Source organism: Pelophylax lessonae (assembly GCF_965119305.1).
Source record: "Pelophylax lessonae genome assembly, chromosome: 3".
Taxonomy (NCBI): domain Eukaryota; kingdom Metazoa; phylum Chordata; class Amphibia; order Anura; family Ranidae; genus Pelophylax; species Pelophylax lessonae.
In genome coordinates, this window is record NC_138770.1 from 260,427,506 (window position 1) to 260,447,136 (window position 19,631).

The following is a 19,631-nucleotide window of genomic DNA, read 5'->3' on the forward strand; positions in this document are numbered from 1 at the left end:
TAATTAAAGTACATAGTTACACAGTTTGTGAGGTTGAAAAAAGACATCAGTCCATCCAGTTCAACCTATGATGTGTGTGTGTGTTTGCTGTTAACCGTACATTGTATACCCCTGTATGTTGTGGTCTTTAAGGTGCCCATCTAATAGTTTTTTGAAACTATCAATGCTCCCTGCTAATACGACTGCTTGTGGAAGCGAATTCCACATCCTTACTGCTCTGACAGTGAAGAACCCCTTACCTATTTTATGGTTAAACCATTTTTCCTCTAGTTTTAGTGAGTGTCCACGTGTCTTATTGTATTCCCTTTCTCCGAAAAGTTTGTTCCTTATGCTAGGGTCGCCAGTACAGTATTTGTACATTGATATAATATCCCCCCTCAAGCGTCTCTTCTCCAGAGAGTCCAGTGCTTGTAGTCTTTCCTCATAGCTGATGTCCTCCATTCCCCTAATTATTTTTGTTGCCCTTCTCTGTACTGTCTCCAGTTCCTAGCACATCCTTCCTGAGGACTGGTGCCCAGAACTGGACAGCATACTCCAGATGTGGCTGGACCAGAGTCTTGTAGAGTGGGAGAATAATCTCTTTATTTCTGGAATGAATCCCCTTTTTTATACATGCCAGTATTCTGTTGGCTTTGCTTGCAGTGGCTTGGCATTGCATGTCACTGTCAAGCCTATAGTCCACTAGAACCCCCAGGTCCTTTTCCATCTTACATTCACCCAGAGGATTCCCCCCTAGTGAGTAGCTTGCTTTCGTGTTTCTAACGCCCAAGTGCATTACATTACATTTTTCAACATTAAACCTCATCTGCCATGTAGTTGCCCAGCCCATTATTTGTTCAGGTCCGCTTGTAAGGTTTCCACATCCTGCATAAAAGATATTGGCATGCTTAGTTTAGTATCATCCGCAAATACCGAGATTGTGCTAGATATCCCCTCCTCTAGATCATTTATGAATAAATTAAACAGGATTGGTCCCAGGACAGAACCTTGGGGGATCCCACTTTCCACACCCGCCCAATCCGAGTACTCCCTATTAATCACCACCCTCTGGACTCTCCCCTGGAGCCAGTTTTCTATCTGGGTACTCACCCTATGGTCCATACCTACAGTGGGTACGGAAAGTATTCAGACCCCCTTAAATTTTTCACTCTTTGTTATATTGCAGCCATTTGCTAAAATCATTTAAGTTCATTTTTCTTCCTCATGAATGTACACATAGCACCCCATACTGACAGAAAAATACAGAATTGTTGACATTGTTGCAGATTTATTAAAAAAGAAAAACTGAAATATCACATGGTCCTAAGTATTCAGACCCTTTGCTCAGTATTTGGTAGAAGCCCCCTTTTGATCTAATACAGCCAGGAGTCTTTTTGGGAAAGATGCAACAAGTCTTTCACACCTGGATTTGGGGATCCTCTGCCATTCCTCCTTGCAGATCCTCTCCAGTTCTGTCAGGTTGGATGGTAAACGTTGGTGGACAGCCATTTTTAGGTCTCTCCAGAGATGCTCAATTGGGTTTAAGTCAGGGCTCTGGCTGGGCCATTCAAGAACAGTCACGGAGTTGTTGTGAAGCCACTCCTTCGTTATTTTAGCTGTGTGCTTAGGGTCATTGTCTTGTTGGAAGGTAAACCTTCGGCCCAGTCTGAGGTCCAGAGCACTTTGGAGAAGGTTTTTGTCCAGGATATTTCTGTAGTTTGCCGCATTCATCTTTCCCTCGATTGCAACCAGTCGTCCTGTCCCTGCAGCTGAAAAACACCCCCACAGCATGATGCTGCCACCACCATGCTTCACTGTTGGGACTGTATTGGACAGGTGATGAGCAGTGCCTGGTTTTCTCCACACATACCGCTTAGAATTAAGGCCAAAAAGTTCTATTTTGGTCTCATCAGACCAGAAAATCTTATTTCTCACCATCTTGGAGTCCTTCAGGTGTTTTTTAGCAAACTCCATGCGGGCTTTCATGTGTCTTACACTGAGGAGAGGCTTCCGTCGGGCCACTCTGCCATAAAGCCCCGACTGGTGGAGGGCTGCAGTGATGGTTGACTTTCTACAACTTTCTCCCATCTCCTGACTGCATCTCTGGAGCTCAGCCACAGTGATCTTTGGGTTCTTCTTTACCTCTCTCACCAAGGCTCTTCTCCCCCGATAGCTCAGTTTGGCCGGACGGCCAGCTCTAGGAAGGCTTCTGGTCGTCCCAAACGTCTTCCATTTGAGGATTATGGAGGCCACTGTGCTCTTAGGAACCTTAAGTGCAGCAGAAATCTTTTTGTAACCTTGGCCAGATCTGTGCCTTGCCACAATTCTGTCTCTGAGCTCTTCAGGCAGTTCCTTTGACCTCATGATTCTCATTTGCTCTGACATGCATTGTGATCTGGAAGGTCTTATATAGACAGGTGTGTGGCTTTCCTAATCAAGTCCAATCAGTATAATCAAACACAGCTGGACTCAAATGAAGGTGTAGAACCATCTCAAGGATGATCAGAAGAAATGGAAAGCAAAAAGTTAAATATATGAGTGTCACAGCAAAGGGTCTGAATACTTAGGACCATGTGATATTTCAGTTTTTCTTTTTTAATAAATCTGCAACAATGTCAACAATTCTGTGTTTTTCTGTCAGTATGGGGTGCTATGTGTACATTCATGAGGAAGAAGAATGAACTTAAATGATTTTAGCAAATGGCTGCAATATAACAAAGAGTGAAAAATTTAAGGGGGTCTGAATACTTTCTGTACCCACTGTATATATATATATGAGCGAGAGAGCGTGCTTGTGTGCAGATTTTATTGGTTTTTGTATTTTTATTTGCTCCAGCAGGAAAAAAGTTTGGAGTTCAGTTAATTTCATCTAAAATTGTTCCTACAGTAAGTAACTGAAAAAGAAATGACAGACTTTAGGCTCTGCTTTGAAAATGACTTGCATAAAAGATTCAATGTTCAATGCAGAAAGTGCAGGTATCACATTTGTATAAAAGGTATAAAAAATGTACAGAAGCTATTTTCAATTATACTAGATATGTTCTTGTGTCATAAAATGGCCTCTTATTAGCCTAATTATTTTGTGATTTATTTTTTAATTGAAAGAAAAAACAGACAGCAAAAGAAGCAATTAAAAAAATGTAAAATGATAATGCACAAACATAAACTAAGCACACAAAGAAAAGGATAACAATCACAAAACATAAAACTAAATGACCCCGCATATCCCCGCCCCAAAACAAAAAAGCACCCTCTATCTTTTCCAAGCTAATTTCTTCTAAGCACTAGTGAACAAATTTGAGAGTTTGCATTTTGGTTAAATTCCACTTTGCTCATTGTTATTGTGTTGTAATACTTGGTACAATCAGAACATCGGTGTAAACACTGATTGAAACTCCAATATTTTCTACATTGTAATTATGTATGCAGTACATTGTTACTGTTGGTTCTTTAAAACAACTTTCATTGCTTCTGGAATCATTATGAAAGGGGGCAGAGGACTGTGTATTATTCTGTATGCTGAAGGCAAGAGAAATATAAAACATTAGACATGGGGGAGAAGGTTCATATAATTTGAAATGTCTGGGAGGAGGAGAGGAATTAAGAGCAGCCTAATACTCTGAGGACAGGAAATCAGTGACTGATACAGGGAATAAAAAAATACATCAGAATTATATTAACTTCATATTAACATGTGTAGGAAGTGATGGATGGTAAGTAAAATAGCAGTAATGAAGCAGAGCGGTAAAATTGTCAAAGTTGAAGTCTCTCTGGATAAGGTGGTGAAAAAGTTATTATAAAAGAACAGTTTGAGCCTTGTTTAGGACGTATGGAAAGGAAGATTAGCTACAAAAAGACATAATAGCATGTAACTAATGTGCACTACTAATATTTTATTATATACGGTATTATGTTGTCTAAATAATTAACAAACAATGGCATCAGTTGGAAATGAGGTGTGCAAGTGTGGGTATAGATGCTGAATGCAAATCTATAATATTAAAAGAAGGGAAAATAGGAAAGGCATTCTATGCATTAAGGTAAAAAATTTTATGCATGCAGGTCCCTTTCAGCCCCCCCGCCCTCTACTTACCTGAGCTCAATCTAGCACTGTGCATGAGAGCAGTGGCTCTCTCCTCTCCTCACAGGGCAAATTGATATCAGCAGTAGCCATTGGCTCCTGCTGCTGTCAATCAAATCCTGTGATGAAGGTGAGGGGGCAGGGCCGAGCCACACTGTCAGTGTCAATAGACACAGACAGTGCAGCTCAGGATCGAGCTCACAGGTGTGCTAAAATAGGAATCGGCTTCTAATGGTGGCACACTAGAAAAGGAGGATTGGGGCTGCTCTGCATAAAACCATTGCACAGAGCATGTACAGTATCTTACAAAAGTGAGTACACCCCTCACATTTTTGTAAATATTTTATTATATCTTATCATGTGACACTGAAGAAATGACACTTTGCTACAATGTAAAGTAGTGAGTGTACAGCTTGTATAACAGTGTAAATTTGCTGCCCCTCAAAATAACTCAACACACAGCCATTAACCACTTTACCACCAGCGTATTTTGCTGTCTTACGTCCAGGCCACTTTTTGCGATTCGGCACTGTGCGACTTTAACTGACAATTGCGCGGTCATGCAACGCTGTACCCAAATGAAATTTAAGTCCTTTTTTCCCCACAAACAGAGCTGCCATTTGGTGGTATTTGATCACCTCTGCGCTTTTTATTTTTTTGTGATATTAATAAAAAAATGCGAACATTTTGAAAAAATAACAATATTTTTCTACTTTGACAGTTAAAAAATATACAATATATTCAATCTTTGTCATATATTTAGGCCAAAATGTATTTAGCTACATGTCTTTGACAAAAAAATTCTCAATGAGCATATTTTAAACCGCTTTAAGACCAGAAGATTTTACCCAATTCCTGACCAGGCCATATTTTGCGATTCAGCACTGCGTTACTTTAACGGACAATTGCGCGGTCGTGCGATGCTGTACCCAAATTTATGTCCTTTTTTTCCTCACAAATAGAGCTTTCTTTTGGAGGTATTTGATCAACTGTGCGATTTTTACTTTTTGCGCTATAAACAAAAAAATAGCGACAATTTTGAAAAATATTTTTCATTCACATTTTTTTATATGAAATTCCCCCTCAAAAAAATGTAAAAATCAAAACTTTTTAACATTTTAGGCCAATTTGTTTTATGCTACATATTTTTGGGAAACAAAAAATCGCAATAAGCGTATTTTGATCGGTTTGCGCAAACGTTATCGCAGCTACTAACTACGGGAAATTTATGTCATTTTTATTGTTTTTTTTTTTTTTTAACTAGTAATGGCGGCGATCTGCTAATTTTTTTTGCGGGACTGCGACATTGCGGCGGACAGATCGGACCCTTGACTGACATTTTTGACACTTTTGGGGGTACCAGTGACATTACTACAGTAATCAGTGCTATAAATATGCACTGTTACTGTAAAAATGACACTGGCAGGGAAGGGGTTAACTTTTATTGGTGATCAAGGGGTTAATGTATGCCTGGTGCTTACTAACGTTTGTGGGGGGAGGGGACTGAGTGACACTGGCACAGATCGCAGGTTCAGCTATGCTGAATCCTGCAATCTGTCCCTGCCTGTCACTTAGGAGATCCGCCCGCTTTGTTTACACAAGCGGGCGGATTTCCACACTCGATTCCCGACGATGGGAAGAGCGGCGGTGATCACCGCCTCTCCTCCCCTGGCCCGACTCCTGCTGTGACTGAAAACAGCGGAAGCAAGACTCCGGGAGGAGTCCAGCGACGTAGGTCTACGTCGCTGGACGATATCGAGCCACTTTGCCGCAGTACGGTCAACGTGACCGGTCGGCAAGTGGTTAATGTCTAAACCGCTGGCAACAAAAGTGAGTACACCCCTAAGTAAAAACATCCAAATTAGGCCCAAAGTGTCAATATTTTGTGTGGCCACCATTACTTTCCAGCACTGCCTTAACCCTCTTGGGCATGGAGTTCACCAGAGCTTCACAGGTTGCCACTGGAGTCCTCTTTCACTCCTCCATGATGACATCACGGAACTGGTGGATGTTACAGACCTTGCGCTCCTCTGCCTTCTGTTTGAGGTTTCCCCACAGATGCTCAATAGGGTTTAGGTCTGGAGACATGCTTGGCCAGTCCATCACCTTTACCTTCAGCTTCTTGAGCAAGGCAGTGGTCGTCTTGGAGATGGATTTGGGGTCATTATCATGTTGGAATACTGCCCTGGGGCCCAGTCTCAAAATGGAGGGGATCATGCTCTGCTTCAGTATGTCACAGTACATGTTGGCATTCATGGCTCCCTCAATAAACTGTAGCTCCTCAGTGCCAGCAGCACTCATGCAGCCCCAGACCATAACACTCCCACCACCATGCTTGACTGTAGGCAAGCCACACTTGTGTTTGTACTCCTCACCTGGTTGCCGTCACACACGCTTGACATCATCTAACCCGAATAAGTTTATCTTGGTCTCGTCAGACCACAGGACATGGTTCCAGTAATCCATGTCCTTAGTCTGCTTGTCTTCAGCAAACTGTTTGTGGGTTTTCTTGTGCATTATCTTTAGAAGAGGCTTCCTTCTGGGACAACAGCCATGCAGATCAATTTGATGCAGTGTGCGGCGTATGGTCTGAGCACTGACAGGCTGACCCCCCACCCCTTCAACCTCTGCAGCAATGCTGGCAGCACTCATACATCTATTTCCCAAAGACAACCTCTGGATATGGCGCCAAGCACGGGCACTCAACTTCTTTGGTCAACCATGGGGAGGTCTGTTCTGAGTGGAACCTGTTCTGTTAAATCGCAGTATGGACATGGCCACCGTGCAGCAGCTCAGTTTCAGGGTCTTTGAAATCTTCTTATAGCCTATGCCATCTTTATGTAGAGAAACAATTCTTTTTTTCAGATCCTTAGAGAGTTTTTTGCCATGAGGTGCCATTTTGAACTTCCAGTGACCAGTATGAGAGAGTAAGAGCGATAACACCAAATTTAAAACACCTGCTTCCCATTCACACCTGAGACCTTGTAACACTAATGAATCACATGACACTGGGGAGGGAAAATGGCTAATTGGGCCCAAGTCAGACATTTTAACTTAGGGGTGTACTCCCTTTTGTTGCCAGCCATTTAGACATTAATGGCTGTGTTGAGTTATTTTGAAGGGGCAGCACACTTACATGGTTATAGAAGCTGTACACTCACTAGTTTACATTGTAGGAAAGTATAATTTATTCAGTGTTGTCACATGAAAAGATAAAATAAAAGATTTACAAAAATGTGAGGGGTGTACTCACTTTTGGGAGATACTGTAAGTATAATGTGTTTGTTATCTAAAAAAAAAATAAAGTTAAGTTTACAATCATGTTACATATACTTTAGATTAGAAAAATGGTTGATATGTGTAATATGTTTATAATTATTTTCCTTACTTTCATAGCATACCACTTTTAACGTGATGCTAAACTCTAGTTAAAAAAAAAAATCTATTCAAATACGTATTCTTAACTCAAACTGCCCTCTATTTGCTCTTAATTTCCTCCACAATCTAATTTTTGATCTGAAAACAGCGGAAGCTGGTCACATGATCATGGTATCACTGTGCTTGATTGGCCAGCAAACACGCCTGACTTAAACTCCACAGAGAATCTGTGGGGTATTGTCAGGAGAAAGATGAGAGATACCAGACCCAACAATGCAGACAAGCTGAAGGTCGCTATCAAAGCAACCTGAGCTTCCATAACACCTCAGCAGTGCCACAGGCTGATCACCTTTATGCCATGCAGCATTGAGGCAGTAATTGCTGCAAAAGGGGCCCAAACCAAGTACTGAGTACATATGCATGCTTGTACTTTTCAGAGGTCCGATATTGTTCTATGTACACTCCTTGTTTTATTGATTGCATGTACTATTCTAATTTACTGAGATTGTGGATTTTGGGTTTTCATGAGCTGTAAGCCATAATCATCACAATTATGACAAATCACGGCTTGAACTATCTTGCTTTGCATGTAATGAGTCTATCTCATATATTAGTTTCCCCTTTTAAGTTGCATTACTGAAATAAATGAACTTTTGCTTGATATTCAAATTTTTCGAGTTTCACCTGTATATATATATATATATATATATATATATATATATACATACATAAAAAGTACAGTAAAACTGCAGGAAAGGGTACTGGGGGGCAATCTAATGTGAATTTATTTTATTTTGAATTGTATCAGTGTGTTTGGTGTGTTTTACATTTAAATTTGCCGCCGGTTCCACCCCCCTGCGAACGTCACGGGGCACGGAGAGGATCGGGTGGAAGATCCGCCGCTAGACACATCGCTGGATCCCAGTGACAAGGTAAGTAACCCTGCTTTCAGGATCCAGCGATGCTTCTGGCGGTACCCCGAGTGTGGCTCGGGGTTACCGCTTTTGGCTCTGAAATTTAACCCCAAGCCACGCTTGGGAATACTGCTAAGAAGGTTAAGATTAATGACTTGTATATGTTATGATGTATAGTAAATAGTGTCAGGTGTCATTATTTTAAAGAGCAGACAATGGATAACCCCAATAGGTATATATTTGTGGGGAGATTCATCAACAAATCAGTGTGGCATTCACACCTAAAAAATCATGTTGATCCTGCACAGTTCGGTCTGCAATTGTGTAGCAATTGTGTGGTTTAATGTACAAAGGTCAGGCCCCTGATAACACATGAGGTTAGATAACTTAACATATTGACTCATAACAAATACAATGATAAATTCCAAACTCTTTACAAACTTTTTCCTGATTTTTCTCTATTACAAAAAAACAATACATCTTTGTCGCCTCCCTTCTCCACAGGTTTTAATTGGACAGTGAAGGAGGAGGAGCATCAGACAGATAAGTTCACCTTTCTGGCCTCCTCCTGTCAACATATTCCTTGTTTGAACACATGCATGTTGCTCACATGATTGGCTCCGAGAGCTGCTTCTCTGTCTCCTAGTGCTGACGTATAGTGGGTAACAGGACGCTGATATTAAAGCGGAGTTCCGGCCTCGGAAAAGTTTTTTTTAATAAAAATACCCCCGGACAGTCAGGGCTAGTACATTTTATAATGGATAGCCTCTGAACTGTCCCAGGTCGCACTTACCTTTTAGAAGAAATACTTAACTTGAAAATGTCTTGTCCAGCGCTGCCATCTCAGGTGTGGGCAGCTGAAGCCAGGGCGTCCTCTTCCATGTTCTCTTCCTCCCAGAATGCCCTGCACCGGCCCCGCTCGTCACTTCCGGGGCAGGCGCGTCATCCCTGCACAGCTTCTGGGCATGCCCTGAAGCTATTTAGCAGGGAATGACGTGCTTGCACTGGAACTGACGAGCGGGGTCGGTGCAGGCGCATTGACTCCTGGGAGCGATGACATTCAGCTCCCAGCAGTCAACGCAAGCAGGAAGTGACGGCGCGGGCCGCGGCCGCAGAGGGAGGAAGTAGAAGGAAGGTACGAATACTTTCTTCAAAAACAAGGTAAGTAAAGAAAAAAAAATCGTGAGTATCCATTTGTTTTTTAGGGGATTTAAAGCAAGCAGATGGCCCAAATTAGTTTTTGAGGCCGGAACTCCACTTTAAGTGTGATTAAAGCGGTAGTATACTCATTTTGTTGACTTTTACCTACGGGTAAGCCTATAATAAGGCTTACCTGTAGATACAATTAATATCTCCTAAACCTGTACGGATTAGGAGATATTTGCACTGCATGCAGCCGCTGACGCTGGCGGCTCATGCGCTCTGAAGGTCCGGCAGACCTTCAGAGTTCCTTGCCGGAAAGTTAATCCCCGTGCGCATGCGTGGGAGTGACGTCATCGCGGCTCCGGCCACTCACAGCGCCGGAAGCGATGCCGAGGGATCATGTCAGCTCCCACAGCGGTGTCCGGGGGTCCTTGTCGGGGGGTTTGTTTTAAGGTAAGCATTTCATAATGAGTTAGTATGCGATGCATGCTAGCTCATTATGCCTTTGTCTTGCAGGGTTTGTTTGTTTGTTTTTTCCAGTATACAACCGCTTTAAAACACTTACAAAAGTTGCATTTCATATGCATTTTTTTAATTTATTTAAACAAAACTGAATTAACCAGTGTTATATTTATTTCTGTCTGGAGTTCAGCTTTGACTTTTTAGTTATTATTATCAATACATTTATTGAATTCAGATTGCATACATTTCCCATTCCAGGATTCCTACATACAGTATTTATAATTGTTGCCTAGTTTAGACATTTGCATTTGAAGTTTTCTGTTTGGATGTGTTAGTAACCATATAAACTGAACACATTTCATAAAACCCATTGTTTGCAAGATTATTATGTTGACACGCAAACATTTTGTTACTAATGACTGTAACCTCTGTGATTTCCCCCCTGTGTCCTTTCTTTCTGACATTATTATTACTGTTTATTTATGGTTCTGAAAGTCACATACAAGTCCTTGTAAAATGAGCACTATAATTAGTTTGCGAGATCACTACAGAAAGGTCAAGTACCTCAAAATCACAGTACTTATCACTACAGACAAGAACAATGGCTAAGAATAAAAAAATCCAGGAATTCTTTCTTTCTCTAGCAGGAAACACATCATACAAACTCCCAGGCATTATAATATGCTGTCACACATGGCACTTGACCACCAGTACTTCTATCAAAGCTATGTTATATTCCGGTGAAACTCTGACTCTTGCGGGAAGATAACAGTGAAAACACTAATTTTCTTGGCTTGGTGTCACATTAAGTATACAAACAAAGAATAGAAAGAGACCAGAAGAGATATGAAGGTTCTAAATATAAAAAGGTCCTCGCTGAGCACAGCCTGCTGAACATAAAACGCAGTAGCTGCTGTTCTCTTGAAAGAATTGATGAAGGCCTGCAACCTTTGTGAATAAATTCAGCAGGAAATATATTTGCTATCTTGGCTGACTTTAATTGTCATCCATGCTGGAAGCAAGCCACGAGACTTCCTTAAATACAGTAATGAACCTTTGAGACATGTTTCTATAGTAAAGTAAAGTAAGAGAGCGGATGTGTGTTTTCCTATCTAGCCTAAGGACTTGGTATTTCCTAACATCAAAATGAATGCATAAAAATGACTAGCTGCTGCTGCAGGTCTAAATACGCATGAACCAGTTCTGCTAACATTCTTTGTATATTGCAAAGAAACATATTAAAGTGATCATACCTTAAATATTTTCAAAGGTCACCCTTGAAATGGAACTTATAGATACTATAAACTATGCTGAGGATTTTCTGAAAACTCATCACAGTTTCTTATAAATATTCATGCTAAACTGGCAACTTTTATGGGGATATGAAATGTAATTAGTTCTGCAATAGCGCCATAGGTATGTAACAAAACAAGCATTTTACAAAGAAAACATTTATATGCTTGCTGGAAACCAAATGAATAGATTACAATAGCAGGGAATGCCATAAAGCAAAAAAGCAAGACTGGACAGAGATACAAAAGTAAATAAACACACATGCTAAATAGAAAGAGATAGAAAGATAAAGATGGAAAGAGATACATGGAATAAAATGGAATATGGGATAGATAGATAGATAGATAGATAGATAGATAGATAGATAGATAGATAGATAGATAGATAGATAGATAGATAGATAGATAGATAGATAGATAGATAGATAGATAGATAGATAGATAGATAGATAGATAGATAGATAGAAGCATGTCTATGCTGCAGATACACTTTTAGTCTTCTAAACCTGTGAAATGTAAATGTCAGCATATTTCCTCTGCTGGAAAGCCCGGGTGCTATATACAGTGGCCTGTAGACATGCACAGCTTGGGTATACACTGGTGCTTACATACGGGCATATACAAAATTACCTATTTTAGCATACATTTGTACTCCATAACAGTGGCGGCTGGTGTATACATTTTTTTTTGGGGGGAGGGGGTGTTATGGCTCCCCTGATACCCGGCGGCTTCCGTGTTCCAAATCTTCAGCCTCCTGATTGGCCGCCGGAAACTAGAAGCGACGCAACAGGGAATTTTGATTTGCTAAAAGCAAATTGGCAGGGTTCAGGGCGCAGTGCTCTGCACTCCAAGGACAACGTCAAATGAGCCAATTAGAGCCTCAGGCTCTAATCATGTGTTTGTTACAAACTGAAGGAGCTAATAGACAGCTATTAGTCCGGTGCCCCAAACAGTGGAACAATTTATTTTTAAATAAATTATAATACGACAAACATTTTTTAACTTTAAAATGTTAAAAAATGTTAGTCATATTATCATTTATTTAAAAAAAATTGTTCTATGAACTTTGGGGGTGCTGTTTTGGGGGGGGGGGGGGGGGTGGAGTGGCGCCCCTGCGCCCCTTATGGACTGGCATCCCGTGCTCCATACTCAAGTGTACAATAGCATCAGCATATACCTAAGCACAACCATATACAGTCATTCATGTCTTTTGGTGACTGTATGCAGAAAAACATAACTAAAAACCTGACTTTGACTCATGCCAGGTTAAAAAAATATTTAATTAAGAAATCCAAAAACCCTTAGAAACTGGTAGAATTGTCAAACAGAAATATTTTAACTAAAAGAAAAAACACATTTAAAATGCTTTCATATATGTTTCATGAGAGCGCATTGAAAGAATCCATCCATGCAGTTTTAGACCTTGGGATTAATAGATATCACATACAGCTTGTGTGTGTATATATATATATATATATATATATATATCTTAAGTTGATGCTGAGGCGCATTGTATATAGCCCCATTGAAATTGTACCTATGCTAACTGTGGATGAATTTATCCCACATCAAATTTTGACCTCGCACAAGTTGATGGATGTGTCTGTGGGAAGCATGTAAAGATGAACAGCTTTTGGTGACTGCAAATTGTTGCATTTTTTTCTTCTCATGGACGAATGGATCCATGAATGTACATGCCATGTGTCTGTATAGGTTTATTCGTATGTGAATGATTTATCTTCTATAACCTGTTGAAGACTTGGCTCTACTGCACAGTTCATTGACGGGAGTTGTATATTACTGGCATGGATCCTTACATTGCCATTTGAAGAACCATACAGTATATAAAATATAACTGTTGCACACTGAGTAGAGTGATATACAGTCCAGTTGCAAATATATTATTTACTATTTCAATGGATGGGATCTAACCTTTATGGAATATTGTGCAACTTGTTGAGTTACACGTAGTCCAGTTGCAAATATATCATAACTTTTTCATTTGAGGGGAGTTTATGGAGCACTGTGCAACTCGTATCAGGTCACTTGAAGCTTATGTCTGAAATGGCAGGGTGTTACATCCAATTTATTATATTATCATTTCTGATGAGCTACACACTAGGACAATGGGTGGTATAGTAGTGATACCTTATATGAGGGTGCTGGTTTGTTTCTTTTAGCTTCTTATATTTGGCCAAACATTTAAATGTTTGTTTTCTCTTTAAATTTTGATTTGAATAGATTTTGTAATATAAGATATTTCTGTTTGTGAGTTCTACCAGTTTCTTGGGGTTTTTTTCCCCTGGCATGAGTTTTTGGTGTAGTCAAAGCCTGTTTTTTAGTTTTGTTTTGTGGCATTTCAGAGATATACTGATGACTCATTCATATTACGTAAGCAGGTATTGAGCAGACCTTGAGCTCGAAAAATTTTTAATACATTTTTGAATGACTGTACGCAGCACCTGGGCTTTCCGGGGAAAAAATAAAACGCCATTGATATAACCTTAAAAAATGCTTGCAAGCAAGCAGAGTAAATAAAATTATTTTACTTGTTATAGATTTCATGTAGTCCCTGTACAGCAAAGCACAGAATGGTGGAGGGAGAAGCAACACAAGGAGCCAATCGCTGGTGCTGCAGTTAAAGGAACATAATGAAAGGAGAAGAAAGAAAAGTGACAGTTCACCAGTCTACTTCCTCTCTTTTCACTGTCATAGGCTGAGGGTGGAGAGAAGTGTTACTGAACTACAGCAGAGAACAATTGGGTCTCCTCCCCTGCCAGACTGGGCTGTGCTCTGTGGCAGAGCTGCATACATTTTAGAACTGGATAGACAGAAATACAAATCCTTTGGTAGGGAAACATACTTCAACTGTGCATTTAGCTGCTTGCCTGACGTTGAGCATTAGCTGTTACTATCCACTGAATACATTTCGAGACACAAAAGCCACAGCATATAACTAAAAAGTGTTTATAGAGTGTACAAGAAAAGGGTTTTCTCATAAATTCCTTTTATTTTCCACAGTCTGCATGAAGCTGACTTCATCTAAGCAAATGTATCTAAGCAAAACTAAATATTTAATTTCAGAGTATTTTTAAAAAGGCCATGCTCATTTTAGTTATGAAAGTACCTTGGGCTACTGAAACTGCTTGGTATGAATAACAACCTGTTGCAGATTGGCACTGAATAGACTTGTAGTCCACTGCAATTGTTCTTTATCCATATCACAAACTAATGTATATGATACTATGCCGTTTCATGTATAACGTAGGTAGGGGGATTTTACAGCCAAAATTTTTCATAAAAGGAATGCTTGACAGTAACTATATATTGCACTTTAGCAGTTACTGATCCCGAATAAAAAACAAAAAAACAAAACTGTATTTGCTTTATGCTAGGATTAAATATGAATCAATATTTTCAAAACTATATTATTTGAAGAATTAAGTAACTGATTTTTTACTTTTCTTTAGCCTAAATATTTCACATATTTATTAATAAAGTAAAGTGGTTTAAGTGTACTCACCAGTTACTCTTTGACTAACATATCTTGGAGTAGCACAGCGGTCTACAATACGGTTGCTGTACTCAGCCTGAGCCTTAAGTATAATATCTTCAACAACAGTTTCATCTGCAAAGCTGCTTAAGCTGCTTTCTGGTCTCCAGTAGTTATTACCTAAGTGGAGGGAAAATAAGAAACGACTGTATGTATTAGTGATTCATAGAGAACTATATACATAATATATACACCGAAGATCTATGTACACTCCTAAATAATTATTTAACATAGAATTCTACAGAGCAAACTATGAGTATAAATATGGTAATATTATGGTAAAGTTAGCACACTACTCATGAAACATTGCAGTATACACAACTCTTTTGGTTTCGTGTTTCATATCTCAACCATTTATAATCTAATTATATGGGCTTTGCCTTATTATTTTGCACTCATTCCTGAGAAATGTGTGTTATTGGGTCTCATTTCATTTGATTTCAGCAATTTGATACTGTAACTTGCCAATAAGTAATACATTCCTTGTGTGTATGATACATTGCAGAAACCTTGTCTTATCTAATCATTTGACTAAATAAGTAAAACATAGATGCATGGCTTGGTCAGAATTGAAGTTCTTACTTTATGCCCAATTCAATACTAATACTAACAGCAATAGATTGTCTTCTTGCAGAATTTGGGATCCTCTGTATTCCCAGGATCTCTCCAGATAACCCATACCCTCCTACATACTGCAGGCAAGGGGTAAAGTAAGTATGCCCTTTTAATATCTCTCCTCTGTGGGTTTTTCTAATGTGGGGTTCTTCAATGGGAAGGGGGAAATGGGGGTAGTGTCTAACTAGACAGTGTACTTTGTGTTTTGATGCAAAGTCTGCATTAATAGGCAGTAATTCAGACCAAACTATATTACTTTACGATAATGAGTTAGAAAAATATTATTTTTTTTATTTTTATTTTTTTAGCAAACAGTTTATTGAACATTTTTTCAAGCATACAGAGTAAAGCAAAACATATGCGTGAAGGGTTATACAACAGAGACGGGTAATGGTAACAGTAACAAACTCGCCCTTAAGGTGTAAGGAATATAAAGCGAGGTGAGTCAGGTACTACATGAGCTGCTTTAGAGTACAATTTTCATGTATGACCATGAAAATAAGTGCGCCCAAAAGGGCTGCAGTGTGGGCCCACCCTACACACAGTGAGTAGAGTTAGAAAAATATTTAGTAACATGCTCCATTGTATCTATACATCAATCACTTGACCACTAAGTTGGTTTAATGTTGTTTACATATGGGCAGCACAGCGGCTTAGTGGTTAGCACTTTAACCTTGCAGCCAAAGATCCTCATACCAATTAGGACACTACTTGAATCGAGTTTGCATGGTCTCCCTCTGCTTTAGACGTTTCCTCCCACATCCAAATACATACTGGTAGATTAATTGCCTTTGGTCTAAATTGGCCCCAGGCATGTTTTTGAATGCATGTGGAATAGGGGCCTTAGATTGTAAGCTTCTTGAGCACAGCAACTGATGTGAATGTACAATATGTAAAGTTTTTCGTAAAAAATTGCCATCACTATCATAATTCTTAATAAATTCCACCAGGAGTGGTTTTCTTTGTCATTGTGTCGTATGTATGTTGTAATGCATTCTAAGATGTGTGTGCTTTGTGTTGTGTGTCCCATGTTTGCTCTGTATTCCCATCCCTTTCACTTCCCTGTCAGTGTAGTCACTCCAGAAATGGTAAACTCTAATGCTAATACTTTTTATAACCATAGGTAGAACTGATTTTGGAACCTTGTCAATATACTGGCACCAAGGATGAGATATGTGTCTCCTAATCTGGATTTTATTTGGATTTATAGGCTTAAGGTAAACTTAAGATATAAATAGTATCTCACAAAAGTGAGTACAACCCTCACAATTTTGTAAATATTTTATTATATCTTTTCATGTAACAATACTGAAGAAATGATACTTTGCTACAATGTAAAGTAGTGAGTGTACAGTTTGTATAACAGTGTAAATTTGCTGTTTCCTCAAAATAACTCAACACACAGCCATTCATGTCTAAACCGCTGGCAACAAAAGTGGGTATACCCCTAAGTGAAAATGTCCAAATTGGGCCCAAAGTGTCAATATTTTGTGTGTCCACCATTCATTTCCTGCACTGCCTTAGCCCTCTAGGGCATGGAGTTCACCAGAGCTTCATAGGTTCCATTCCTCCATGACGACATCACGGAACTGGTGGATGTTAGAGACCTTGCGCTCCTCCACCTTCCATTTGAGGATGCCCCACAGATGCTCAATAGGATTTAGGTCTGGAGACATGCTTGGCCAGTCCATCACCTTTACCCTCAGCTTCTTTAGCAAGGCAGTGGTAACCTTGGAAGGTTTGTTTGGAGTCATTATCATGTTTGAATACTGCCCTGCGGCCCAGTCTCCGAAGGGAGGGGAGGGGATCATACTCTGCTTCAGTATGTCACAGTACATGTTGGCATTCATGGTTACCTCAATAAACTGTAGCTCCCCAGTGCCAGCAGCACTCATGCAGCCCCAGGCCACGGCACTCCCACCACCATGCTTGACTTTAGGCAAGACACACTTATCTTTGTACTCCTCACCTAGTTGCCACCACGCGCTTGACACCATCTGCACCAAATAAGTTTATCTTGGTCTCATCAGACCACAGGACATGGTTCCAATAATCCATGTCCTTAGTCTTCTTGCCTTCAGCAAACTGTTTGCGGGCTTTCTTTTGTATCATCTCTAGAAGAGGCTTCCTTCTGGGATGACAGCCATGCAGACCAATATGATGCAGTGTATGGTCTGAGCACTACCGGGCTGACCCCCCACCCCTTCAACCTCAGCAATGCTGGCAGCACTCATATGTCTATTTCCCAAAGACAACCTCTGGATATGATGCTGAGCATGTGCACTCAACTGTTTTGGTCGACCATGGCAAGGCCTGTTCGAGTGAGTGCAACCTGTCCGCTGTATAGTTTTGGCCACCGTGCTGCAGCTTAGTTTCAGGGTCTTGGCAATGTTTTATAGCCTAGGCCATCTTTAACAATTATTATGCAAATACCTCTAAAAGTGCTGCGCCAGAAATACTTAATCAATATATAAACAGGTGATATTGATGGTGTAATAAATATCAAAAGAGTCTAAAATAAAGTCCATAAGTGCCCAAATAAAGGTGAAAATAAGAAACTACCAACAAGGTAGTAAAAAAACAAAGGTGGTAAGAAAATCATAAAAATTTCTTCACAAACACCGCTGTGCATATATCCCACCACCGGCTAGATTGGTCTCTCACCTCAGCCACAGACCCATAAAGGGTCAAAGATCGCATATATCAGCTGCAGCAGCCTGGGGATTATATTAATTTGCTGTTTCAATTGTTTATACCATCTTTGTTTTTTTCACTAGTTGGTTGCGCTGATAATTTATTGATTATCATCTTTAACAATTCTTGTTTTCAGATCCTCAGAGAGTTCTTTGCAATGAGGTACCATGGTGAATTTCCAGTGACCAGTATGAGAGAGAGCGATAACACCAAATTTAACACACCTGCTCCCCATTCACACCTGAGACCTTGTAACACTAACGAGTACCATGACACAGAGAGGGAAATCGGCTAATTGGGCCAAATTTGGACATTTTCACTTAGGGGTGTACTCACGTTTGTTGCCAGCGGTTTGGACATTAATGGCTGTGTGTTTAGTTATTTTGAGGGGACAGCAAATTTACACTCTTATACAAGCTGTACACTCACTACTTTGCATTGTAGAAAAATGTCATTTCTTCAGGGTTGTCACATGAAATGATATAATAAAATATTTACAAAAACGTGAGGGGTATACTCACTTTTGTGAGATTCTGTAAGGCCAGAATAGAGATAGCAAATAATGATGTTTCAGGCAAATGAAAGAAAAAGTTTGTTGTACTATTGAAGATCATAGGCATGCGCACAGGGTGTGCCCAGGCACACCCTAATCACCCTCCCCTGTCCAGGGGTCGGCAAGGTGTCTGCACACGGACACTGGTGTCCATGAGCGGTCCTTTCCGGGTCCGTTGCGCCACCACTGACTTTTTTCAGTCGAGTCTCACTGTCTGAGACTCTTCCCGACTCTTCCTTTCACTGAAAAAAATAGCTGCTCCGCCTCTCTGCTGCCTCCTCAGCCAATGGGAACAAAGTGTACACGCCCCCTTCCCCAGCGCGCCTTGTTCGATATCTGAGCAGGAGATGCTGACTGCTGGAGAGGAGAGGAGAGTACACAGTCTGCAGCCTTTAGAAGGTAAGTTGGGGAAGATAATCTAAATGTATTTTTGCCAGTACTTACCCTGCCGAGGAGGGGGAGGGGCTGTGTTTTCTCTTCCTGTCTCTGAGTCAGTTAGTTGTCTTTTCTGTGAGTAGCAGTGCACTGATTCTGGAGAGAGGATATTCTCTAAACTTCTCCCCCAATCTCTGCTACACCTCCCTACTCATTACCTGCCCACCTCCTCCTCTTCTGCATTACCATATCTAATGTCAGTGAGCTGCTGGAGCACTACGAGTACCAGCATGCCAGGAAATTGGGGCAGCAGCAGTGTATTTAATCAAGCTGATGTTTAAATGGAAAGTGCTGGTGTGTATGTGTATACTGTGTGTGTATACTGTGTATGTGTATACTGTGTGTGTATACTGTGTATGTGTATACTGTGTATGTGTATAGTGTGTATACTGTGTGTGTATACTGTGTATGTGTATACTGTGTATGTGTATAGTGTGTATACTGTGTGTGTGTATACTGTGTGTGTGTGTATACTATGTATGTGTATAGTGTGTATTCTGTGTATGTGTATACTGTGTGTATACTGTGTATG

General features: G+C 40.2%; 1 protein-coding gene across 1 annotated transcript in view; it reads right to left on the reverse strand.

Annotated features, from left to right (window-relative positions):
• ZBBX (zinc finger B-box domain containing) overlaps window positions 1-19,631 on the reverse strand; it is a 380,683-nt gene that overhangs the window by 34,013 nt on the left and 327,039 nt on the right. Inside the window, exon 17 of the mRNA XM_082248819.1 lies at window positions 14,773-14,922. Coding sequence (XP_082104945.1) covers window positions 14,773-14,922 — 150 coding nt within the window. The remainder of the gene's footprint in view (window positions 1-14,772; window positions 14,923-19,631) is intronic.